Raw genomic sequence first — 27,464 nt, 5'->3', positions numbered from 1 at the left:
AGAAATTCATGTGATCGCAGCGTACTATGCATCCTGACACAAGAGGATGAGATGTTAAAACTTTGTGAAAGTTTTTCTTCATCTTTATATGGCTTACTTGAAACCGAATCTCGTGTCGCATTGTCGCCTAAGGTAGAATCCTGGTGGATTCATGTACCTTGAAAATTGTTGTTTTGCAAACCAAAAGTTAGTTGCTATGAGAAAAGAAAAGAAAAGAAAAAAAAAAGGCAATGTCTAATTTGTGGAGATTCCACCTACTGAAGCTTGAAATCCGTCAAAAGTGAGTGAACACTATATTGTATTATTAGATTGAATAGTTTAGTATTTTTAAACAATACAATTATGTCATAATTTGGTCAAGGTGCCACTGTATTTATTTTGATGATGAAGTCAAGCAGTATGACTACAAGGATTATATTATAAACACGATCTTAACTATGTAGGAGGTCATTAGCTAAACAAGACTCTTGGAATTTTGGAAAATGCCCATGTAAGGACATCGGTTTACGAAAGGAAATATATGTACGATAATAAGCCAAAGATTATCTAACAGGAAATTTCACCATTTTACTTCTGCTTATGTGTTCAAGAGCTTTTATAAGTTTAAGAAGTATTTGGAATGGGCAAAACGTCATTCTTCGGGGAGCAGTTGTTCAAGTCATAAAAGGGCTTAATCTTGCCTATGACGAGATCAGATTGTTATTTTAATGGTGGAAATAATGTGAAAAGGATGCTTGCAACGGGAAGTTGATGAAGTGAACCGTGCAATCGTGGTTTGAGATGTCTGAGGAAAGGTACATTTGAAAATATCGTTGTGACATTTACAGTCAATTAATGATAATTTTGTGTAATTGGTTGGCAGGTGTAACCCTTACCTGTGACCCACATGATTGCAACATTTGTTCACAAAGTGCAACATTAATTTGGTCTCGTAAATAATTAATGAATTAGATACATTGCAACCAACAAGATTAAAAATAAATTCTGGGATGTTGGTCAAATACTTATACAAGGGTTAAAAGCACTTAAAACTCCATTAACAGTAAAATCATAAATAACAAAACTTCTGATGGGCAGGTGCGAACAAAAAGAAAATGAACTAGTCCCAGTAAAGTTCCAAACTGTAGCGTGGGTCACATATGACGTCATAAGATATGATATATGTTTGAGGGTGAAAACACAACAGCTCCATGTCTTTGTAGCCTTCTGTTCCTTTGCAATCTGTGATGCAACATGCAGCTAACACAATACACCAGCAGTCTGTTAATAATAAGCTCCCACCATGCTTGAACATCATGATGGTGACGTAACTCCATGTGGCATCTAAACGGATTCAAATGTTGACTTTGCTGGCATGGCCTTGGTTTCACATGTTCTCAGTTAGCACCCACAAAGACGCCTGATAACACATCTTCTCACCACGCTGAAGAGGACGATGTGCTCGAGTCGTACGTAGTGCAATTAGTTATTTGCAGCTCTTGATAGCCTGCATAACAGTTCAGAATTGTTCAAGTTATCAACAAATGCCAGTTTTGCTGCTCTTTATTTACTTTTCACTTGTTTATTGTGTCGACGCATTTTATTGCACTTGGACATAAACTGACTCAATAATTTAAACCCATCTGATTCTGAGAAAGCAAACTTCAGGCGTATGTGTCTTAACTTGACAAAGCTGTTATACAAAGGTGAGCCACTAAATATAAACTTGAATTTGAAGCTTACCTTTTCAGATTTAGAGAATTTGCTTTTAAACCTCATTTATGTGGTTCTTTTTGTTGTCAAAATAAATTTAAAAAAAAAATGGGAAAAAATCCGAAAAGCAAGACTACCCGGGTCTCACAAAGGGCGTTAAAATCTTGTGATATCATGCATCCAGGCATCTGATGTTTTGTGCTTAATTGATAACTGCAGGAGGAACCCAAGTGCTGGAAAAAAAAAAGGATCCGGTTGTTTCCTATTTATGTTAAAGTTTAGCAGTCCTTGTGGGTCAAATTCTTTACATTTAAGTGGATGACCTGTGAAATATAATGTCCACAACATAAATGCAGACTGCACCTGTTTTCAATGCCATTTAACCCTGCTATCATCACCACCCGCCCACACCCCTGTCTGCTCCTCATTTAGCCAAGCGGCGTGTCCCTGGGCCGCAGTAATGCTTCCCGTGTGCCGAGCCGCTCTGGAGAAATGACAGGGCTGGGAGAGTCGGCCTCGGGCCTGTAGGCCCGCAGCGCCGTACTCTGTCATTAGATACTTTAATGCAACAGCAGCACCGCAGCATGCACGCCTCACTCTTCCCCTCGCTACTCGGCCTTTCTCTTTTCTTTCTTTTTTTTTTGTGGACCTCTTTCACTCTCACTCCGTCGCGCCACACGTAGGTTTTCACTGTGTAATTTGCCCATGCGCTGAATGATGTGGGTAGTCGCACTGAAAACAGAACCTGCGTGGTCCCCACAAGAAGCATTACGCTTGATTGATTCTAAAAGTATAATGGGCCTGGTTGCGTTTTTGGGGAGGGTTTGTTTGAAATGTCTTACTTGACGTAGGGAAAAATCTCACTGTACACCCCCCAAAAAATGGGGCATCTAAAGATGAGTCTAATTGATGTATTCTTGTACAAACACACATTCAAACTGACCCAATCCAATTTTATCATAACCTTTGACCGCTATATTTGAACTGAGAAAAAACTTCCTGCGTTGTCTTATGTGAGACGAGTGGACAGCTGCAGAGGACAGCAGACACATGTACACGTGGTATGAACATAAGGTCATCAAACTTAAAAAAAAATGTCTTGGTCACTCCCAAAGTGGTGCGCTGTACTTTGTATTTATAATACTATTGTATTTTTGACTAGTATGTTGTGTTTTTCAACAACTATAGTGTATATATATATATATATATATATATATATATATATATATATAGTATATATGAAAATATGTCTTTGGTCCATTCTTGTGGAAAGACCTCCTACAAGAATTATGTATCATCATTATCATTCACAAGTTAGAAAAAAAGATAAATTGGATTATAGTCAGTGACGAATGGAACATGGTTTTTAAATGAAGCAAATGTACCCATGTATTAAACGCACGACAAATTGTGGGATATGCACCTGTAAAGCGATCTTGTAACGTGCTGAAATGACCTTGGCCCCTGTCAATGTGAAATAAAGACATCGTATTGTCACTCGGGTCGTTTTTTGCCATGTCGAGAACACAATGTGATGCCAGCTCACTGGCTCGCAGACCACACTTCAGCAGGGATGTCAACAAACAGCGCTGGCTGATCTCAAACGGGCCACCCACTGAAGGAGAAGGCAGATCACTGGCTCGATGTGATGTTTACTCAATAGGAGCTGCGATTAGTGCAAGCGGCCAGCGAGTGTTGCTCATCAACGAGTCCTGCTTGCTTTGTTTGTGTGCTTTATGCTCATGAATCGGTTTTCCTGTCCAACGTTGACGAGGAAAATATCTTGCGTCAAGCCGCATAAAATCAGAGCTTACGTCAGATTTACTGGACAGAAAAAAATTATCAAGTGAGAACGTGTGTCTGTTTGATAGGTGGTAACCAACAATCTTCCCACGTCATCTGCAAAATGGGGCCTGTCCCATCTATTTTGGGGCAAGATGGAGCCTAAACTGATCGCCAGCCAAACACATGACTGCTCCACCTAGTTAATTTTATTATTAATACAGAGCAGTGATTAAATTGCAATCTAATGTGTATTGATAAAATTGTCTCATAATCATATCGTCCAGCCGGCTCCTGTGCTGCATGCCTTGGGGCATTGTTCCAGCCCAGGTGTTGCGGCTCACATGGAACAATTCATTTTTGGGCCTCTGGCGCAGTTCTAATCTCCGCAACAAGTGGCCATGATCAGGATAAGAATACCGCCGGTTACTCAACCGTAGTTAATGTTTTGTACTTTTATAAAGGACCACAGGATATTTATGTCGTTGTGCACTTGTACTTTGCTGTTGGGAGTGAATTCAGAATTTGGGAGAGGGGAAGGCTGCTGCTGGTTGTGGGGAGTAGGAAAAGTTACTACACTACATGGTTGAAGTAACCCATTTAAAAAAACAAAAAAAAAAAATTCCTAACGCAGTCTATGAATATCAACGCATTCACTTAGACGTTATAAAGACACAATGAATCAAGTATTCTCATATCAGAATCAGATTGATCATATTTGGATGAAAATGAGTTCTGTATTAGAGTGTGACGACACCAAGTTATCACAGTGCCAATCGATGACATAGTGGGTTAGGAGGAAGTAAGATTTTAGATTTTAGAATAAGTACTGTAATGTTGTGTGTAGAATATGTAGAGTGGTTGTTCCCCCACCATTTTTTTTGTGTGAATACAGTATCGCCCCGGACTTTTTAACTCCACAGTCAATTTGTCTCAGATTCTCCAGGATGATTGTTTGATGAATGCAATGTCTGTTTCATTTGTGATCAATCTTAGTGTCGGTCATTTTTACTTGTCTTGTGTATTATTGTGCTTATTCTCCGCTCTTGTAAAGCTTAGAGACATAGGAAGTGTGTTTGCCACCACTGTCTAATACTGAGATGCAGAAAGGCCACAGGCATGTGTTATGATGTACGCTCAAACTGCCACTGCTGCTCTCAACTTTAAGAGTCTATTTAAAACATTTCAGTTTGTATGTGTTGGACCACAAGATTTCTGATTAGAGAAAATCTGAGTTGAAATGAGATTTTTTTTTTTAAATATTTTTTTCATTTATGAAATAAAAAAGGAATTTTTGCCCAACGATGCATTTTGGCCTGAGCTCAATGACAAAAGCAGTCATTTTTGTTTTAGTTTAGTTTTATGAAGGTAAATTTTTTTTTTTTTTTCTTTTAACAAAAATGTTTTTCAATTTCAGCTTTAGTCATTTTTGTTAGTTTTCATTAACTAAAATAACCTTACGTCCATATTAATCCACTGGTCAGCAACTATGCCTGATTGACACCTGTAAATTTGCATAATTCGGACATATTTAATGTTGGATCTTTTGGCTGTATCTTAGATTTGCAGCAGGTAATGTTTATTTGTGTTGATTTGATTATTTGTGTTTATTTGATTATTTGTGTTTATTTCTTTATTTTATTTTCAGTTTATTTATGCTGTCTGAGCAGATGCGCTTCGTGTGATGACGTCCAATGTAATCTGTATGTGATTTTTAAAACATTTAAAAGCGGATTGGTTCTAATTCTGTGCGTTCTTTTCGTTTCTACACTGAAATTAACATATTTGTATTGTACCTCTCGAAAACAAGAAATCTGAATTGGGACACGTGAACCATGCAGTGTAAATCCGGCTGTTAAGATCATGCTTTCTATTACTTTTTCCTTTTTTTTTTTTTTTTTTTTTTTTTTAACACCACCAATGAGGCCACACCTCATCTTGGCCCATGCACGTCCTGCAATTACTGCTCTGATGAAACAAGGAAATATCTGCCACTAGAATTGGATACCACACCAAAAAAATATGTTACCGTCAATTTGATGTCTTTTCATTTTTTGTGAAACTTGTTTTGTGTGTTGGGAGGGCACAAGTGTAAGGAGGGGTTCGTTTACAACATCGCAAGTCCACAAAGGAAGTATCTGTTCCTTGCTTGTCATGTATTAACTTTCCCTTTTTGAAGTGTTAAAAAATGTTCGGCGTTCAACACCGTCGCTCAACAAACCAGGTTTTTCATTAACTTGTGAAATGGATCAACTGAGTGATGCTTTTCGCTCAACACGCCTGCCCTGTGAATGTGTATTTGTTACCGCCGATTCGGTTTGCTTACGTCTCCTCATTACGCATGTGATGAAAAGGTGTTGTTTTGTTTTCACGCTCTCCTCTGTTGATGCCTGTAAAAGCGTTTGTCAGCTTTTGTAGATAGTGCAAACATTGTTGAAAGCGCAGTCGCCCTCACACAGAGATGGCCTCTCAGGTCAACCCACCTCTTGTTGAGAAGGAGAGGGCCCTTTCCTCTCTCCCGTCGCCTTCATCCAAAAAGAAATTTGGAATTTGGCAATTGTGACTCTCACTCTGTTATTCGTTCATTACAGTGATCAATATTTAACTTATGTGCCAATTGCAAGTTTCTTGCTCCTTCAACTCACATCACTGTCTGAACTACAATTTGACTGCTTTGCTATGCTCTCATTGCTTTCTTAGCAATCTTTTCAGCTGCAGCATGCAGCTGTTTTGGGATAAAAGGCTCTCACTTGAGAGCCAGACAGAGGAATGAGTAAACAAGAAACTGCTTGGGAAAAAAAACAGAGAGGAATCCAACAAGAAAATCAACAAAATACATACATCTCTTACACGAAACTTTATTTTACCTGCCAAACTTGCATGGGATTATCGTACTATCCCATGGCATTCAAGTAAATCTTGATCACTGAAAACTGTCATCGAAGCCATTACATTCTTTAATGAGAGCAAAGAACTCTCAAATTGTACCGAACTTGTCTTGTCAACTTCCCATAACTGGCATGTTGTTTTTGATAGGCATCAAACTACTAATGAGTTCTTGACGATCAGCTATTTCATTGCTATGCCAATCGCAATTTTTTTATCTCAACTTTTGGAAAGAAAGTGCTTTTTACACATATATATATATGTATATATATATATATAAGAGAGAGAGAGAGAGAGAGCACTTTTCACAGATAAAGTGCTTGGTTAAAAATGGTGAAACACATTAATAACAAGAAGAAAAGAAAATCAAAGCAGATGTTTTTAACTGCTGATTTTTAGCTCAAATGGAAATGTATTCCACAGTTTGGGGCTAACAAATTGCAAGGCTCTATCACCATTAGATATGAATCCTGTGCTAGTAAAGTGGTTGAATTGGAATTTAAAAGGGGGGAGAAAAAAAAATCATTTTATACGTATTATGAACTACGAAAGTTTTGTCCGACAGGTGAAGAGAATTGACTGCCAGACAAAAATCATTACTTACCTTTTAAAACATTTATAGTTTTGAATGAGATCAAACTGACGTAAATTTTGTTTTGTTTAAGTAGAAAAAGCAGGGATCAGGTATTTGTTTTGAATGTGTTCATCAATACTCATTGCCTAATCACAAATGACCTTTAAGGTTTCTTAATCTATGAGGTCGACTCACGAAGCTGCCATCTTTTGACGTAGTATCAGAGGCTGGAACCCACAATCTTACTTTGTGAGGGGAAGCCGCTTTTCGAGTGGGAATTTGAATTACTTATGTACTCCTTGTGCTAAACACAATTGCTGTCCCAGCCACTGATGGTATTGTCACCATGCATCTAATTACCCCAAATTATTATTTTGATTATTATTATCATGCAGAACACCACGGCATCTGGTCTGATAGGCAGTCACCCAAATACTGGCTGCACCTTTTGCAGTTTAAATTGTTTGTGCCACTTTATGATATCGGTGCCTTTATATAGGGTTAGGCAGTGGTGGACAGTCAAGGCCTTCAAGGCCTTCTCTGCTGTCTTAACATAATCAAGAAATTATGATCATATTTATGATAGTTAATTTCATTCTCATTGATGTCATGGGACATGCCGAGTGTTGTACTTTTTTAGGAGATAGTTTTTATCCAATCAGAATTCAGTTAGCTTGTGTTGCCAGGCAGATTTCCTAATACCAGTAGCACGCACTATTCGTCCGACGCCTCCAGATACAATCGTGCGAGCATCTATTCTGTGTGAGTGTGGGGGTTCATACAGTTGATAGACACTTGCGATCAATCAGATCACGAGTTGATGACAGTAAGGCCGTCTCGCAGGGCTCATGTTGAAGGTGATGAACGCGTCTCGTGATTGGATACTCACTTGTGAGGGGGCCGCGCTATGCGGAATCAACACACCAGAAAGTCTGAAAATGTAAAGTCTATTCTTGCTTTTTTAAACCACAATTGTCGTAGGAGAGAAAAATGTGGATTTAATTGCAGATATCCTTACAAGGCCATCTTTAAGATGGACCCTTAAAGAGACATTACTAGTGCGTAAGTGCGTGTATGTATATTATTTCTCCAGCCATGATGCTGTTATGAGGGTTATTTATTCAAGTCGGACTAAGGAGGACTTCACTGAAGGCCTTCGTGTGAAATGCACGGCCTGCCACTGGGGTTTAGGAATATGCATTGATGTGATGCAGATTGTTTCTGTCATGACTTAGAGCAGTCCCTAATGTCTTAACAAAGCGTGCACCAACAAATAATCGCCGATTAAATGTGAACTTACTGATTAATTTTATGAACTTGTGGTAATGGCCTGGGGGCATTTATTGAGTCTTAACAAAGTGTGAACAATCCAAAATACTCCTCTCTGTTTTCTATCATTCTGCTCACTTGACTCCTCGTAACAGTCACGCTCTTCAACGTTATGAGAGAGTTTTTTGGCCATGCCGCAAGTTGGTACTGTGACCATGAGATTCACATTTTCAAAGGGGAGCTGAACACGTGTTGAGGACATACTCTCATTACGTGACTGCCACCTAGTGAGGAATCAGGGCTCTCAATTTGTTTTAGTGGCATACATGGCAAATGATTTTGTGAGAAATCTTCATTTTATATACATGTAAAATTTAGACAGTAATAAAAAAAAAAGGAATATGTTTTGTTAACTTTACACATAGCAAGACCTGGAGTAGCTAGCGTTGGCCCATGCGTTTGTTACAAAAACAGTTTGGTGCTAACATTATTTATATATATTTTTTAGCTTACAAAAAAATTCTGAATAAGAAAAAAGAAAACAAAAAATACACCTTACACCAGAATTTGAGAATTTGTGGTTTTTAAGACCTAATGCAGTCGCCAGGAAACATAACAAATTTCTCTTTGTTTTGGCTCTTGATGGGGACTTGCTTTTCTGAATGTTGCCATCGTCCCTGGCTTTTTGTTTTGTTTTGTTTCATAAGTCCTAAATTTATATCTAAACCATGGTTGAGTTTTCATCTCTATATTTACATATTTGTTCTGTCACGTTGTCATCCTCTGGGATTGGGGGGAACAATCTATTTTGACAAAAAAAAAGGAGTGCAAAGACCAGATATCTGTGTTTAATAAATAAAGTAAAATTAAAAAGTTGTCAGAAAAATTGTCAAAGAACAGGTAGCTGAAAAATCAACTTAATGACATTCACAAATTATTTATATTGTACTTTTGTATAACTCGTATCCTGTCTTTTCTCCTGCAGGCTCGCATGGCACTGGAAAAGGGAGCTCAGGCGGTTATTTTCGATGTCAGCGATGACGCCAACGCAGCTGCCGAGGTGAGTGCGGAGGCGCCAGGCCCTGTACCTAATGTCAAAACAAAGATCATTCTTAGTTTGTTGATATTTCTGCATCGTTCTTGTTTGCCCAACTGTCATTCAGCTGAAAGAAACAGACTCCCTTCCCCGCCCGGTCGTGCTGGTGGATGCTGAGGATGCGGAGGAGTTGATGACTCTGGTCAACAAGAACGAGGAGGCTAAAGTTCGGATTGAGATTTTGGTGGAGCAGCCCAGATGGGTAAACACTGGCTCACTAAAGCACACACACAGCTGCAAGACTTTTCATTTGTTGGCTGGAAGCTGAGGGGAGTGGGGGGGGGGGGGGGTGAATTGTTGCAGGGAATAACTTTTGAATTGCAAAGTTGCGATTTCAATCACATGATCCAATAATCTTCTCTAAGCTCTGTGCTAAATGGACTTTTAGTGTGAAATTGTGTACATGAGAATGTATTTATTGCCGACTGAAAAAGTGACCCAAGGGGCTTATAATATTACAAACACTTGCATGGGCATCACGTGGCAACTGCTGCACTCTCTCGTTTTTTTTTTTTGTTTGTTTTTGTTTTTTTAATTGCCGTTTGATAATACATATTTACTCCATTTTCAGCCACATTATGACGTGGGTATCCTGCTCACCATTGTCTTGGCTGTTGTGACCATCATCCTTATCTTTGCCTTCCGCTACAAGTGCAAGTCCAATAGAACTTGGGTAAGTGAAACCAGCAATGCCGTTACAAACTTGGACGCTCAGCCCAGCCTTTAGAGAAAGGGCTTTCATTTGATATTCCTGATATCCAACTTAGAGTCCACGCACTAGTCTGCTCTTTGTCCTCGCTAATAGGACAACTTTGGCATACTAGGACTACATGCTACTCGTAAGGCCAAACTGTGCACGAGTTGACATCTGCATGCTACTAGCGCTTAAGCAGGATATGAAGGATATCAGATAAATGCTCATCAGTCTTTCTTTAATCCTTCTAACTTGTACACTTGATCATGCAGGATTCAGTGCATCAGCAGACCATGCGGGCAATTAGTCGATTGGAGACCAAAACCTACATCTCTCAGGGGTGCTCAGGCTCACAGCGCCCCCGTGGGGCCTGGGGTTCAGCGAGCAGCTCCAACTCCACTCCAGTATGTGCTATCTGCCTGGAGGAATTCCAGGATGGACAGGTAAGAGGAAATGAGCGCCTGTACTTATGATGCAATTAGGGCTGGGTGATGATGGAAAAATAAACAATTAATTCAAATGAATTCAATATTTAAATATAAATAATTAAAATAATTTGATTGTTAATTAAATTAAATTAAATATGATTATTTATTGATGTCAAAACGTTGTATTTATTCTACAATGAAAATGCAATTAGTATTTCACATTGAACGCTTCATTCTTGAACACTCAATTCTTTTGGTCGAGAACAGAATGACGTGTGTGAATAATTGTTAATTGAAAGAAAATAACTGCTAATTGATGCTAATTTAATTTTAGTCAATTGAATTTCACATTGACTGTAGCATTCGTACTGGCGATGTTTTTTTTGTTGGTTTGTTTTGTGTTTAAATATATACAAAGTAGGTAATTATTTTTGTTGTATGTTTAGTTTTACAACTGGGGTGTCATTAAACAGTTTAAATTATCTAGAGGGAGTGACAGCACGCTCAGGAAAGGCAGAATCACATAATGTCGCACACTTGCTGCGGAATTAACATGGTGCCTTCAGGGTCCTTTCTCAACGTCGGGAACATGCTGTTCTGCACAGTAATCGTTTTTTTCTTAGATTATAATGATTTTAAGATCAATAAAAGCCTAAATCAAGATCATTTTTTTATTAATTGCCCAGCCCTAGATATAATGTGTTCTTATTAACAACCATCCCTCTGCTATATTTGCCCAAGCATCTCAGGATCATCTCCTGCGCTCATGAATTTCATAAAGATTGTGTTGATCCTTGGCTGCTGCAGCACCGCACCTGTCCTCTGTGCATGCACAACATCATGGGTGAGTAGAAGTCCATTTGCACACAATCTAATGCAACAGCTGAATAAAAAAATAAAGTTAAGTGATGTTTCGCACTTGTTTGATGGTTGCATTGGTGGTTACTGCGCAGGGTTTTTCCTGGTTCATGGAGGTTAAAGTAGGTTTGTTATCAATGGAAAAAAAGAAGGCAGGGTTACATTTTTTTAGTCTGGTTGCCAAAGAGAGTTCAATTAACTTAGACCACAAAGACAAACTGCATCCACACATTTGTGAACACAAGAGAACATTGGCTGATTGGTTTTAATTTATAATAGCGTGTCATATTTGGATGTATTTATGCTTTGATTACACCAGTAATTCCCAACAAATATGCAACGGCACACTGAAAATTAACTTGTAAATCCACGTTTTGTGCTTTTTATTTTATTCTTATTTTGGGGGGGTTGTGTGTCTAGGAATCTCTACTGTAAAACATGTGATTTAGCTCAGTCTAACAACTCTCAACTGTTAGATTAACTCGTATTGGTTCTCATTAGATTATGCAGATGTACCTAATGATGTGGCCAGTGAGTGGCTGTCGATGCTTAAAACATTGTTGGAATTGTACTCTTCTTATTGGTCATCAAATCACATTCTTTTTCTCCATGTAAAAAAATAAATAAATAAATAATGTGTTATTATTTATTATCCTTAGTCATCAGTTTATTGGGAATTTAAGAAATGAGCATAAATTCAATTAGTGTTACGTGAGTTGTAACTATGGTTGTAATCCACAGGAGTGGAGAGACATGCCCAGAGGAACAGACTACAGTCCAGTTCAGAGCAGCGTTTCCTCCACCCTCAACCTTACAGCAGTCCACGAAACCACCCGTTCCCCCAACATGACATCCCTTTCTCTATGAGGCCGCTCTATCCGCGTGGACCCTCTGGCTCGTATCCCTCTGTTGGCCACTATAATTCCTCTTCTCCCATGGACAACCAAACGCTACGTTTGCTCACCAGCAGGCCCCTGGGTGCCCCCTGTGGGTACCACCTTCCAGCAGAGGGTCCCAGGAGGACTCACAGGACCGGCGGTAACTGCAGGACTTCTACTCACCACTACACCCCCCGCCGGTCCTGTCACAACTACCGCTCATCTTGTCCAGCTCAGCGCAGTGCCTCCAACTCCAGGGTGCACCACATGGCCTCAGCCACCCCGCAGAGCCGTGGAGTGGCGTCCCATGGCCGCCTGGACGAGGGCAGCTGCTCCGCCGGCAGCTACCACACAGACCGCAGTGGATATTTAGCCGACGGGCCAGCGAGTGACTCTAGCTCAGGGCCGTGCCACGGCTCCTCCAGCGACTCCGTTCTCAACTGTACCGATGTGTCCTTGCAGGGTGTTTACGGCAGCTGGTCCACTTTCCGCAGTTCACTGAGTAGCGACTACGATCCATTTGTGTATTTTGGGCCGGGCTCTGTGGAAGTTGAAGCCCAGACCCGGCCCAGGTCTCTGGATTCCGTGGTGAACAAAGTTGGCTGCCCTGAGGAACAACCTCAAACTGTGTTTAGCCACATCCACTACCACCGCCATAGACACCACCACTATGAGGACGGAGAGCACAGCCAGGGCCCAAGCAGAGGCTCAGATGAGGAACAGGGGGCCACCGCTGCCGCAGCCCCTCCTACACTCGTCTTGGATAAAGACTCACCTGTTGTACCTTCTAAGCCCAGTCACTGCCAGTGCCAAAAAACAGACTGCACACATTTGCCCAGTTCTGGGGCAGAATGTCAGGATCAGGACCCAAGCACGTCATCGGGGCCCTCTGTCCTGGTGTCCTCGATGCCTTTACATCTACAAACCCACTGCTGCCACCAGGGACACCCTCCCACAGCTCTCGGACGGAGCTGTGTGCGAGACCACCCCTCCGTTCGCTTCCATCAGAGCTTGGACCTTCAGGATGATCGGAGCGTCCGCATCCACTTTGGCCAAGGCTCGGGTTTCTGCTGCTCTCCCCCTGAACTGCATCCCGCCCTCCTTCCTGTACCTCTAATTCTGGACTCGGGAGGTATAGACGACTGGCCCTGCTGTGCCGGAGCCCATGTTGTGTGGCAAAAGCGGGTGCAGGAGGCCAAGTCTGAGCCTCATCTCTTGGGGACCAAGACCTCAATTGAGAGACCTTCTTGCATGTCCCACCATGGCCTTGCTGCAGACCGCAACACAGACATTTGTTTATACTGCCCAAAAATGTACCACAATCAGGGTGGGTGTTGCCAGTTTTTTGATGCTTTGTAATATGACCACCTATTGAGCGTTGAACTTAGTGAAGGTTAATTCTGCTTTATTATAATATATATAATTTTTTTTAATTTATTTTAATTTTTAAAAAATTTTTTTTTTGCAAGTTTGCATTAGAATGACAAGTTTAGCACCGCATTTAAACTGCATAGTTCAACTACACAATTCCGAGGGAGAGGGAGGGGCGGAGGGAGGGAGGGAGAGAGAGAGAACGAGAGAGATTGTTTCTTATTATAGTACGTGGGTAAATTAAACTTTCATTTTATTTGTCCGCAGGATCTGAAGAGGAGTCCGGTGTGTGAGAACCTGTTTCCCTAATATGACGCTGCTATAAAGGAGCCACAATGGATGATCCTCTTAGTTGCTCGCACACTTGCCTGCTGCCACATACAGTCATTCTGCTTGCAAAGTCTTTTCCAACATCCCTATAGGTTTACATCACGATCCTTCTCCAGAATGTCTCATTAATATAATTTTGTTTCAAATGCTTGATGACAAGATTCTGGGCTTAATCACCCCAAAAAAAAGCAACACACATTCAGTGCTTCGCATGACCATCCAAAGTTGATGGGAACACACCACAAAGAGTTTGAAGTGTGGAAAAGGGCTCTTGTTATGGCTGTTGACACTCATGAGGTCAGACTCAATGTGTGCATGCCACACCTGATTCAGAACATGATTTGTTCACCTCGGTACCTTCATTCACTTGCGTGATCTTCACCTTGCTCTTTGCTGAGTCGAGCCTCAGCTGATCAAACTTCTCTCTAAGCCTACCTCAGCTCAGAATTTGTCTTGCCTCACACACAGGGTTTTCTTTCAAGGTACTGCTGTAGTTTTTTTTTTTTTGTTTTGTTTTTTTTAATCACATGCTAGTAGCTCCCACAACCTAAAATGATAACATGTTGCTAATCTGGCGGAAGGAAAGTTCAGTGAGGTTGCTGCGCCTTCCATGGGCCTTGTTTTCAATACAGTACTTCAATAATGGCAGCTCCATTCAGCAATTTTTTGGTGCGTTCTTTTTCTTTTTTGTACAATATTCTAATAATTTTTCAAAAATGACTGAATAGTGTTGCCACATGACAAGCAAGTATCTCGTTGGCACTTTGCTTCAGAGGGACGATGAGCTTTTCTGGCCTTTTCTGCTCAGCTCATGTATATTTTTTTTTTTTACCCTAATCTTCTCCAGCAACTGAAGCTGCTCAAAATTGTTCTGTATTGTAACCCTAGAAAACACCCAGTGCCTTTTTAATCATCTTCATACAAGTGGAATAAAGCCTGCACGAGAGGCAGACTTTAGCGTCTACCTCTGCATGGTGCCGTAGCTCAGAAGTGCCACATGTCTCAGTAATTGCCAAACACTGGAAACTAATTCAATATAATAACAGTTGGTTAAAAAGTTAGGGCCACACTGAAAAAAAAAATAATCGGGGGTATGATGGTTTGGTGTGGGTCTTCGGTCATGTTCCTACATTGGCAGCATAACAAAGACGCAACAATGATGGTGACTATTTTTAAGTGACCTCAAAATGTCAAGTGTAAGTGCAATTGGGGGAAAAGAAATCTCCCAAGAAAAGAATAGTGACTCCAAGTCCAAATATTATGAGGTTGTTTTAAAAAGGATAAAAATGATCAATATGAAGTTTAAAAGTCAAAATTAGTATTTTAATGAGAATCAAGTCGGGATTTAACAATCTTGAATTTAATTTTTTTGACGGTATGATTGCAATTTTGCTTAAGTTCTTCACACAATGAATGTGTCACTGTTTTGTCACATGTAGCCTGTGTGAAGTTACTTCTGAGAGGATCATCCACCAGATTTGTGTTTGCCGATGAATAAATGGCATGCTTCAGGAGATAGACAGCAAGCTCTTCAGCTTGTGAAAAATAGTTTTCTCCTGTAATATTATCCAGGGCTGTCGAAATTACCACATAATTAATTTTTTAAATTAATCCAGTCAAAATATTTGATGCATTTAACGCATGCGCAGAATGACCGGCCCATACATCCCATAATCCCACTCAGTGATCTCAGAAAATGTGATTTTTGAGATCGTCAGAACTGTTTTTTTTTTTGTTTTTTTTAAATGCTCCCACCACCCTCTCCAATCAGCGGCATATTACAGGTCACACAAACCAGTGCAGAACTAGTTGGGAAAAAAAAAAAGTGTCACGTCTTTATTTGTATTATACGCAAGTCTGTGCACAACAGCAGCAACGAGCTGCGTGATGCACTAACAAGTGTTTTCACCAAGGGGTCGCTTAGCATGCTAATTGCTAAAGCAAAATGCAGGGTTGGGAAAGACCCAAAATAAGTGTTTCGGTGTACAGTCGACCTTTTGCTTATTTTGCACCACAGAGTACTAATTTTTGAGATCTACACAATAATAGGTCGCTAAATTAATTGGGATTCCAGTTCCACCACAGCTATCCTTTAAATTACCATCTCAACGCAAAGCATGCATTTGTTGTATGTATGTAGGTATAAAATATATAAATAAAAATATCAAATATCTTTTGGACAGAGTTTGAACTGCAATTAATTAGATATACATAACATTTTGATGTTTTTTCCCATAATACTGCAACTTGAGTTCCTCAACATCGCAAAATGTTACTTTTCAGTGTGGCCCTTAATACTCCTTAGTAGACATTTTCCATCAGAATAATTTGAAACTGTAAAACGTGTGTTATCAACTGACACAAAGAAGACAATTTTGTGCTGTTCTTGGATCCTACTTGCCTTACTTTTCTTTGACAAAGGGCAGTTCGACTGCAGATACACTTTAGTCCCAATAGCCATGAAAGCTCGTGGGCATTGCAATGTAACTCGTAGCACTTAGCAGAGCCTCATGCTGGATGTGCCTTATGCATATTCTTTACACAAGACACATTGCAGATGTTCTATGCTCTATGTGGCCAACCAAGGAGGACAAATCTTGAAAACAGTACCTCTATAGAACGTTTCCTTTTTTTTTTTTTTTTTTTTTTTTTTTTTTTAAACTCATACCTCCCCATAACTTCAATTGAAATGAAATGAAAGTTGCAATCATCTGGACTCAAAAGGACAATCATGCAGAAATCCTGTACCTTTGAATATGCCTACACTAATATCCCCTAGCTAAAGAATCCGGGTGTTCCTTCTTTCTATTGTCTGTGGTCGATTTCTCTGCCATGGACATGACTGAATCAAAACCAGCACTTTGGGTGAAAGCACATGTAAACAGAATCCAGAAAAACAATACTTCGTACATACATTTAAAAAAAAAAAGTATTTGAAACAAGCCCAAAAGGCAGAGCACACAAATCTCATGCAATTTCAAACAATTCTGTTTTGCAAGAATTTTAAGCTTACACTGCCTTTTCTAAAAAAAAAAAAAAAAAAATCCCTCCAAAACCCCAAGGGATCTGTCAGTATATTTTAGATACTTGTGTACAAAAAGAGTACAACAGAAACAAATAGTGTTGTATTTTATATATATATAAATATATATATAATAGAACATTTCAATATAGTGACATGTCACTAATATATTTATTTACTAATATATTTATCCATTTTGTCCAGGTTTGAAAGGGTGGTTTCTGTATAGGCCAATTATTTTTTTTTTCTGTATGGAAACTAACCAGTGCCATCACAAATGTATCAACCTGCCTTCATTCCAATTATATACAAATAAATTATTTTGAAATAAATCTTATGGCTCTATTTTCTTGCATGACAGATCACATCCTAGTCTATATATTATGCTTAAAGCCACAAATTTGACAATGAAACGTTTCAGCAAATGATTTTTGACCCTGACCATGCTGTTATTAAGTGCACTTGGACCTCATCTACAAAAGAAACACAAAACGTCATACTCTACTGTTGATATTGTCATTAAAATAGCAAGTATTGCACTTTTATCCTTCTAATGGTTCGAAGGTAGTGCTAGAAAATAATAAAAGCATTAAGATTAAGGCATTAACATGTTTTCCTCACAGCTGAGAGGTCCCAAATTGTGACAGGTGGGTTTGTGCATCCTTGCAACCTCCTTCCATATTCCATAAATATTCATCAAATGTTAAATAATTATTAGTATACTCGATTGTGTAAATGTCTATTTGTGTAAATATGCCTGGTGACTGGCTGTTGTCCAGTTCAGGGTGTACCCCACAGGACCCATAAGAAATGATGGGTGAACGAAGCTTCAAATCTGCTTCATGAGCCAGTGGTAGTATTTTTGGACTCCAGTAGATGCCACTCTCTGTTCAACATTGGGCTGAAAGCACACTGACTTGCCATTTTTCAAGCCCTTTATTAAAACCAACAGTGCCATCTGGAGGACCCAAAAATAAAACAACTGGTTCAGGAAGCAAATTTGAAGCTTCATTTTCCCCATCACCGCCCATTAGGTCACGTATGCCACTTGCATATTTCTTTTCCAGACCTACGTTTACGCCCCACTGTACATTGCGAAACATATCTGTGTTTTCTTAATATATGTTCCTATGTTTAGTTTTTATTAAATGAGTTATTTCACAATTTCACGTAACACATGATTTGTACTGACTGCAACGAGATACGGCTCTTTGTCGCTACATGAATCCCTGGTGGCACGGTGGGTTTCCTGCGGGTACTCCGGTTTCCTCCCACATTGATTGAACACCCTAAATTGTCACGAGGTGTGAGTGTGAGCACAGATGGTCTATGTGTGCCCTGCGATTCCAGTCCAGTCCAGTCCAAGGTGTATTCTGCCTACTGCCCGAAGACAGCTGGGATAGGCGACCCGAGTGAGTGAATGTATAAAACGCATAAGAAATATATATTTTTTTTATTCATACATAGAAAGGAAATTATGAACGTAGATTGCTGGAGGTCAAATTATGTTTTAATGAACAAAACAAAAACTATTTGGATAAGCTGTCTTGTTCACATTTACCTGGAACACTTTGAGATCGCATCTGGCATGACCCGAAAATATAAATCCAATTTTGCAGCATAACAAGACGTGACATGGAGAGATTGTGAACCAGGGAGTATGAATTATGTCATCTACAAATATGATTCACGACCAATGTGGTGGTCTTCTTCTAGTCACCATCTGCTTCTGGTTTTCAAAACACATTGTATGGTGTATTTTTATTTATTTATTTTCCTAATTTGTTATCAGAAGAAATTATGTAACAATTTCCATCTCAGTACACTCTACCATGCAAATTTATAAAAGATGAAAACTTCTGTGAAGAATATCCGTAATGCCAAATTTTTAAAACAGATATGATGAAAAAAAAAAAAAAAAAGCATTTTTACTTTGATACATTTCATTCTCACTTTTTAAATGTTACTTACGTAAAGGAGTTGAATCATCACCGGGAAGATTAAATATTGGCGTCATTGCTTGATTGTGCTTAATCTCTTGAGGAAAAAACAAACATACTGCAGGGGTTCTTTTTATTCACGGCTAATTCACTCACATCATTTATGTAAATAAGGACTGAAATCCAATAGATGCATGTACTGTATAATTGCGGGATGCACTACACCTATTGGAAAAATGATGATCTCCGGTGCTGTTATGATCATCTGTTTCCTCTCACGTCTTTCCCTTTGACTATTTATATTTAGCCATCCAGTCAAACCAAACACTTGGAGACAGCCAGCACTCCGTACATGGCTTTATGGAAGTTGTTGTTGATTGCCTCTGTGATGTGTCGCTAAACAGAATCAGTAGAAAGCCTGAGCCTGGCCTTTGGGTGTCACCACGGTCAGGTTGCCTCTGGCGTCTTGGTCCTGCTCGATGGCCTCAAAGAGGGACTTGAAGTTTCCTGCCCCAAAGCCCTGGATGGAAAGCACATGTATGTAGATGATTCATTGACATAACTTTGATTTGGAATAGTCTCACGAGGAGATTGAACACGTCAGTATTTTCATAGCTCATCTCGGTCGCTTTTTAACATTGTGTCCTCATCTGCAGACTTGGCGAGACTCTCCGGAGACATTCCTGACAAGAAATGAAAGCGGCGGGGGTGGGTTGCAACCCAAAATGAGGAGCCAAACCCTTGCGGTGATGCGGAGAGCCTTTGATTCTGAGTCAGTGATTGATTTACTGAACTTTTAACAAGCTGCAGAGTGCTCAATATGGGTGGGAGCCATAAACAGGTGTTCAGCCTGCTCAGCTTCTTTTTAATGACTTTGAAGCTGAGAAGCTACAGGTGTTTAGCATTGTTTACGTTAGACCACTTATATTCACAATGGAATCGACACTTAATCTTTTTGTGAATGAATTAAAGGGGTGGTCACTTTGGTACAAAGTTTAAAATAAAAAAATTCTGAAAATGTTTTTACAATTGTGGGAAATAAGTATTTGATCCCTTACAGTTGACTCCCATTTAAAGGAGGACAAGATCCAAGATGGCCCATTTTTCATTAACAAGCTCAGTTTTTGATTAGGAAACTAAAATTAGTTATCGTTTTTTTTTTTTTAATCCATTCATTTTGGAGAATTTAGGAAATAAATGACGACTTGAAAAATGCAGACTTTTAATGAGGAATATGGCCTCGCCCCCCTCTGCTCGCCCCATGTTACTGCAGAGTCAGTAAAGGGACCGATTACAAACTCTCCATTGGAAAACATTGTACGTGCATTGCTTATAACGTCCAAAAACGGTGATCAATTGGCACCGAAATTCATATGGACATCTCAACTATGACCACTTCAACGTATCAAAAGGATTAACCTCTCCGTGGCTGTTTTATATGAGAAAGAGGAACTGTGGAAGTGAGCAGACTTACATAGATTATGCTGTATATATATATATTTATATATATATATAAATATACATATATATGCATTAATTTAATGTACAAAGAAACAGGGCGTTTGAAATTTGCAAACTTTTTACTGAGTTGCTAATGCTCACATACTTACTTGAATTGGGTGAATATATTTGTAAAGAGGTTTTAAACTTACAAAGTGGTTGTTCCTCTGGATGACCTCCAAGAAGAGGGTGGGTCTATCCTGCACTGGCTTGGTGAAGATTTGGAGGAGGTAGCCCTTGTCATCAAAGTCAACCAAGATTTTCAGTTCCTTGAAAGGAAATATATTAATATATTATTCAAATTAGTATGGCAGAAAAACAGCGAATAATGTTGGAATCAGCATCTCCTCACCTGCAAGCGGTTGAGGTCCTCCTTCACTTTTATCTTGGCAATTTTGAGCTTCTCCCTTAGGGTATCGTAGTAGGTGTCAGGTGCTGCGAGGAACTCCATCCCTCGGGCGCGCAGGTTCACAATCTTTTGGTGAGATTGCAAAAATTAAAGCGGGAGATGGGGGAGCAGTAAAACACGTCTTGACTTGTCTATTTTGGAAGTCAAGGTGTGTCAGTATAGTGGAATTTTGATGATGATTAAACACTCACAGCTTGAATGATGTTTGATGTGTTGAGGGCAATGTGCTGAACGCCTGCTCCGCCGTTGTAGTCCACATATTCCTGCATTTACACCGGAAGAGTGACGCTATTAAACCTTGTTACGGTGGTTAAATTCAGTATGCAGACGGTGCTAGTTTTAGATTCCACCTGTATTTGCGACTTCTTTTTCCCCAATGCAGGTTCATTGATGGGCATCTTTATGGTTTCTTCATAATTGGTCACCACGATGGACCTGAGCGAACTGTACTGTGTGTGTATCTGTTTGTCATCTATGGACCAGAACCGATGGAACATCAAGCACTTCTGATACCTGCGAGGTGGAGGGTGGAAAAACAAGACGTCTCACACTCAAGGTGCCGTCGAGTGGACACAAGCAAAATTCGGTTCATTTTGATCCTTCGAGCACCAAAGGTGTTTCAAGTTGCGGATTATAGAGCCCTTAAAAGACTGTTTGAAGCATAGTTTAGGGGTTCGCACTAATACAGGATTAGGGTTTCAATTTGTGGGTTTTCAGAGCTGGGCATTTCATTCCTGGGACAGGACGGACGCCCATTTTTTTTTTTTTTCAGGGCCGCCTCAGTTTTGAGTTTTCGCAGGTTGCCCATGTTGTCACTTTGTATTTACATACTGACCAGAAGTTAACGTGCCATCTTACACCGAATGCGGATATGCTGCTTCTATAGAATCGTTTGATTTATTGATTTATTGTAAATAATAAAAGAAAATATTAGTTCAACAAAAAATATTACATATACGGTGTGTCAATTTATTAAATAATTGGCACAATTAGCTATTTTGCATAATAAGATAAAAGAAAAATGTTTCACAATTTTGACGATTTTTGGTTATTTTATTAAACAACATGAGATTGAGTTGATATTGTATCATATTAAAATCACCTATTTTACATGCGCATTGTAATTACAATTAAAACGGTGGCTTAGAAAACTTGGCATTGGAGTGAATTCTTGTGAAATCACAATTCATTTTCATGTGGTATCATTGCTGGCTGCAGGAAGAAAAAAGGGAGGAGGGAGGAAAACACTTAGTAGTGCTTCTGTATAATGCATAAAGCTACTTTTATTGACTTATACTGTACGTGTGATTCAAATAAACAAACTGAAGATAGTGACCATATGAAATCACTGTTATATCTTATCTAATCACATGCACCAGCGTTGGATTGGCCATCTTCAAAATATTTAAATGTCCTTTGAACATGCTGTGTCACCTGTGTGTGGACGTGCTGTCAAGCACGAGGCTTACCAATCTGATATCGGCACCATTTGGTCATCGGGCTGGTTTCCCACTACGTGATCGATGAAGCGCAAACCTACTTGTGGGCTGCAGAGAAAGAAAGAAAAAATGTAAACCCATTGCAGAGCTACTTTTACACATGAGACACAAACATCTGTACATCCCAGGGGTAGCAGAACTACCAAGAGAGTTGACATGCTTCACGGAAGGTGTCACTGTGAGAAAAGTTGCACTTTACAGAAAAATGTAACCAGATTTATTGGCAGAAGCTTCATCATGCAACAAGACAATGACCCAAAACACACTGTGAGTATAACAAAGGACTTCATCAGGTCTTAGACTGGCTATGTCAATGACCAGACTTGAACCCAATAGAGCATGCGTTTCACCGCCTGAAGAGAAAAACTGAGAGAAACCCCCAGAAACAAACAAAAACAGGAAGAGGCTGCAGTAATGCAGAACTCGCTGCCAAATAAAGAATAAATGACTGTAGAAAAACATTCGCTCCTCCTGTATTTTTAAAAAGTATGGTATTGTATTGAAAACATAGCTATGATGTCATCAGCGACTTGTTGACTCGACTGATTTTGTATAAAAAAAAAAAAAAACTGTAGTTGCGCAACCCCTACTCGTCACTACCCAGGGCACATATAGATAAACAACCATTCACACTCGCAATCAAATATTTTTAAGTATTAACTCATTTACTCCCATTGACGGCTAAAGACGTCAAAGATACATTTTTTAACTCAGCTAATAGTGAATGAGTTAAAAGACACTCACAGTTTGGCTAAGAGTGGATCTCTGAACATGGGTTCTTTGTAGCCAGGCAGGAAAAGGCCTTTGTAGGGCCCCAGGTACTCAATAAATGTATGCGTCGTATCTCCATACTGCAGACAGGACACGAAAATTGTCAATTATTTCAATTCTAAATACCATTTCAGTGTGTGCGAGTGTTTACGCACCGTCTGCACCACAGCATACTTGACCCTCCCGTGGATGTCCTCCTCAACCCAGGGATCCTTCACGATGACAGCTCCCCGCTGCTTGGCCGTCTGACAGTGAGTGGAAAGCATGCAACACTTATCAGTTTGAGTCTGCCACTCTACAAGGCGTCTGGGTGCCCTCCAGTGGTTGGAGACTTCCTAACTTGTCAAGTCGCCAACACAATGCTAAGGCAAACATGATGCATTAAAAAAAATCTCGCAGCACACCACAAAACAAAAATGTCACAAAAGGTGTGTATGGTATTTAGATGTAATGATGATACTGTCTCAATATACTTTCTCAGTGTGAAATTCGGGCCTGTTATTTGAACACACGTTACTTGTATCCTGTTGTATGAATGGGAACAGTTGGATACCCAACTTAATTGCACGCACTGCCCTCTAGTGGAGAAGCATTTAATTGACGTGACTATTATTACACATCACTGCAGCGGGTAGATGAGTGATGATAAATTATTTGTAATTTAAAAAAAAAAGCAAAATTCACAAATTGATATTGGAATATTTCCTGCAACATTTCTGAGGGCCTCTCATCAGTTCTTGGTGAACTGTTTAGAAAACACTTCCTAAGTGCAGTGGAACCTCCACTAAGGCGCTGGTTAACTTCTAGTGAGCTCTCATTTAAGCAAAACAGTTAACTTCTGTGTAATAAAATGAAATCACCTTTTCAAGGAAGGATGCATGCGGTGCGAAAATTGAAGCGGGACAAATAACCAATTTTTGTGACGCCAATTGCCAGGTGTCATGATAATCTTTGAACCAGAAATATGTGGCTAGCACATCTGCCTCACAGTCAGAGAAGAGATTTAAACCCAGTACCTTTTTTGCAGTCTGACGTTATTTGAACATGCCAAATTTCCCATAGATGTTTTTTTTTTGTATATATATTGAGTTTTTTTTCCCCTAAATGAGATAAACAGGAAATAAATTCGACCTTGCCAAACTATTCCGCTATGTACGAACTCTGTTTTGTTGAATGTGTTCAGACTAAGCCAAGTCATTGCTTCAACGGGAGGGGTAGATTGGGTGAGTTTCAGGGTCGGTAGGACGATAACTTTTGTATCTTTGTGAGTCTCGTTCCATTGCTATCACGTTAACACTAAGTAGAGCTGACTTTTGGGTTTGTTTGGAGATTCCACTGTATTTGAAAGTTGTACATTTATGTGACCAGTCCGGATCTTTATTTGTTTGTTCAAACTTCTGCTTTGACCTTCTGCTTAGATAGCAAGTTCAAACGAGTGCCCAGACTTCAACGCTTTCATGTTTATCCATTTCACCACACTCTCGTGGTAAGTGGTCATGTGAGGAAAAAAAGACTTCATATGAAGGTGAACTCGATGTTTTGGACTTATGATATTGTAAATGATGATTGAACACACGTGTCGTGCAATTTTAAAGCACTGTTCTTAGTGTTTCCTTAAAAGCAGCATCCTTATCGCTTCTGACCTCACTGGATATTTACATTTAAGTCTGTGTAAACTTGTGGTTCGTAGTACAGTACATGTTTACATATACCACAACTATTGTGCAATTACAGTGAAAGTTTCAAAGTCCGAAAAAGTTCAAAAGACCCTCATCAAATCTTATGAAACAACAGCTCCGTATGGACAGGAAAGAATAATACGTTCTGCTTTTTCTTTTGTTTTTTTTTCTGTGATGTCATCACTGAATATTTTTGCTTTATTAAACAGTTGTTATCTTCTTTTTACACTTGTATGATCGTTTTAAATGTTAAATCAAAAGTTGTAATGTGACAAACAATTGAATTTGATTCAAAGTCAACAAGCTTCCTTAGCCTTTAACGGAATTGGTTAGCTGAGAAGTTTAAAAAAAAAAGTCTTTTGGCTTTCTGGCATGCAATGTATTTTAAACAATCCAAATGCCCCCAATTTTACCTTGATTAAGAAGTCACAGTCCTCCACTTGGAACGCGATGTCTTTGGCTCCATCTCCGTGCTTCATCAAGTGCTCTCCCATTTCTAACAGGACATGCCAGCATGTTGATATTACGGAAACATGACATATTTTATATACTGTTTTCTCATATGCCCTCACGAGCTTCTTGCCTTCATTTCCGGGATTGAGTGCAGAATCAAATACGAATACGATCTGTTTGGAGTATAGAGCAGAGTCTAAATTGAGGATGGACATGCAGATCGAAACTGGGATTTCAGGATGTTCAAGGCGCTGTACCTTATCTTGCTTGATGGCATGTGAGACGACCTCTCGACTGCCAGTCTCCAATCCCTTGTAGGCTAGAGGTTCAAAGCCCATCTTGTCACAGTAGAAGGAGGCTGCCTGTCGACAGGAAGAAAAAAATGGATTTTCTTTCAAGGTTATAATATAATAATAAAATACAATATAATATATAATATAATAAAAATAATATATATATATATATATATATATATATATATATATATATATATATATATATACTAGGGCTGTCAAAATTAAAGCATTAACTCAGGTGATTAATCCAAAAAATTTTAACTCAGTTAAATATTTTAACACAGTAAACTCAGTTTGATTTACTTCAAAAATAATTTGCATACTTTGCAAATATTGTGACATAATAGATGTCTTTAGCACGTGCCAGAACAAAACACTGTGTTTAAATTACCACTGGGCCTTGCAAACCAACACTGCTGGAGTGTGGCGTTTGTGGGCAGTTTTAAGAAATGGTTCGAAAATAAATGTCTGCAAATATGTCTCCATTTAGATCGTATTCAAGAATCCAAGAAAGCTATCAGAACAGTCTGTGAATTAAATATACTTCATATTTGGTGATTTTGCATCAATTCCAAGATATTATTCAAGTAAATATCTGTTATCAGCTTCGCAAAAAATAGCACTTGAAAAATGTGATTAATCACGATTAATCATGGAATTTCTTGTGATATATATATATATATATATATATATATATATATATATATATATATATATATATATAATATTCTTTTTATCAATTCAGCATCTAAAAATGTGCTGGTATTTATTAAAGAGATTAGGATTACATTTGTTTAATCTCAGCCCTACTTCTTTTGGGAGAAATGAAATGGCTTTTCTACTATCGACTACTACTAAATTATTGGGGTATCGTTTTACATAATCCCAAAACATCACTCACTACAGACTGTTACATATGCCAACAAATTGTTTTGTGGTATGTCTGTGTTTGCATACTGACCTGTTTGGCATTGCCGACCCAGAAGGTGATGTGATGAAACCTGACAAATTTTCCCCTTTCATGCTAGAAAAGAGTGTGTTTTTCTTTTTACATATTTCACAGACAGCAATGGCTACTACATTTTGTCTCTATTGTTTCTTCAAAGTAAATGATTTATTCTCAAATGCACCATCGGGCCTTCAAATATAACACTACACTATGACTTACCTTCTCTCCTTTATCGGTGTAGCTTGTCTAAAAAGAAACAATATTGATTATGACATCAAAATCCACATAGCGTATATTATCATTTACAGTTTCTGTCACCATGTTAATTGATTAAGATAATCTTACCATGCTGCGATTGGAGCCTCAGTTCAACGCGAGTAACATCAAAATCACCGTTCGTGTCTCTGCCGCTGATATGTAATGACCTGATGGCAAGCTGTGATTGGTCAACGGGTATCTACACCCACCTGTCCAGTGTCCACCTCCTCTTCGAGTCACTCACATGGAACAAGTTCAACTGCACTCATCTGTCTTGCATCCACAATGTGGTCACAGAACATTTGTCATAAATCTGACAACAGCTTTTCAATTCATATAATGAAAGCTGAATGAAATTATACAAAGGTGTGTGCGTGCACTGGATGCTATCCTATCTGAGTTTTGAGTAAGAGGCAGGGCACATCCAGGACTGGTCATCTGCAGGGCCGCGTCTCGGCATGGGCAAGAGGGGGCCTGGCCCCCTCAAATATATCTTGCGATTCCCTCCAAAACTAAATCTCTCCCAAATATATTATATTTCACATATTTTATCTCATGTCAGTCTTCTCCACTCCGCCTCTTACCATCTTAATGTTTTGCTTGCCCCCTCAAATATAAAATACAGCAAGTTGCTTCTCGTGTAATGCTTCTCAACTTCAGTCCATCTCCTCTTTTCACTCTGCTCAGAGTATCGACCTGCTGCCGGCTCGCTGTGATGGATAGCAGTCCACAGCGAGCGGAGACCCAACTTCCAATCATGCTTAAATAAAGTTGTATTGTATTGTATTTTATCGTATTCAGTATGCGAATGAGCTCGTGTGTAGCATACA

The 27,464-nt window shown here is 39.3% G+C and overlaps 2 protein-coding genes across 3 annotated transcripts in view; one reads left to right on the top strand and one right to left on the bottom strand.

The window, feature by feature from the left end:
* The window catches only part of rnf43 (ring finger protein 43), a 94,084-nt gene extending 77,583 nt beyond the window's left edge, over positions 1-16,501 (top strand). The window contains exons 3-9 of one of the 2 annotated variants that reach the window (XM_088280391.1): positions 9,189-9,263; positions 9,367-9,501; positions 9,871-9,972; positions 10,266-10,436; positions 11,163-11,265; positions 12,021-13,484; positions 13,796-16,501. In XM_088280391.1, coding sequence (XP_088136517.1) covers positions 9,189-9,263; positions 9,367-9,501; positions 9,871-9,972; positions 10,266-10,436; positions 11,163-11,265; positions 12,021-13,484; positions 13,796-13,821 — 2,076 coding nt within the window. In that variant the 3' untranslated portion in view covers positions 13,822-16,501. Of the gene's footprint in view, positions 1-9,188; positions 9,264-9,366; positions 9,502-9,870; positions 9,973-10,265; positions 10,437-11,162; positions 11,266-12,020; positions 13,517-13,795 lie in introns of those variants that run through there. The other variant, XM_088280390.1, reaches the window with a different exon arrangement.
* Positions 16,502-18,936: 2,435 nt separating this feature from the next.
* Positions 18,937-26,787, bottom strand: hpda (4-hydroxyphenylpyruvate dioxygenase a). The gene is made up of 13 exons (XM_088280367.1): positions 26,722-26,787; positions 26,596-26,622; positions 26,389-26,451; positions 25,262-25,493; positions 25,092-25,174; positions 23,155-23,244; positions 22,973-23,079; positions 22,199-22,276; positions 21,080-21,242; positions 20,921-20,992; positions 20,673-20,795; positions 20,473-20,589; positions 18,937-19,340 (listed from the first exon to the last, which is right to left on the bottom strand). The coding sequence occupies exons 1-13, from the start codon at positions 26,722-26,724 to the stop codon at positions 19,227-19,229; spliced, it is 1,272 nt and encodes a 423-aa protein (XP_088136493.1). The 5' UTR covers positions 26,725-26,787; the 3' UTR covers positions 18,937-19,226.
* Between the last annotated feature and the right edge of the window lie 677 nt (positions 26,788-27,464).

The sequence above is a fragment of the Idiotropiscis lumnitzeri genome, chromosome 17, assembly GCF_059441095.1.
Source record: "Idiotropiscis lumnitzeri isolate Australia: NSW breed Sydney's pygmy pipehorse chromosome 17, RoL_Ilum_1.0, whole genome shotgun sequence".
Lineage (NCBI taxonomy): Eukaryota > Metazoa > Chordata > Actinopteri > Syngnathiformes > Syngnathidae > Idiotropiscis > Idiotropiscis lumnitzeri.
The sequence above is the reverse complement of the archived record's forward strand: the minus strand, read 5'-3'. Positions and strand labels throughout refer to the sequence as shown.

What these genes read in the sequence shown, in the direction of transcription:
- hpda (XM_088280367.1), bottom strand. An exon ending in AAAAGAAGTCGCAAATACAG is followed by an intron (nt 20,993 to 21,079) that starts GTGGAATCTAAA and finishes GTGTAAATGCAG; the next exon opens with GAATATGTGGACTACAACGG. An exon ending in CATCAAACATCATTCAAGCT is followed by an intron (nt 20,796 to 20,920) that starts GTGAGTGTTTAA and finishes TCTCACCAAAAG; the next exon opens with ATTGTGAACCTGCGCGCCCG.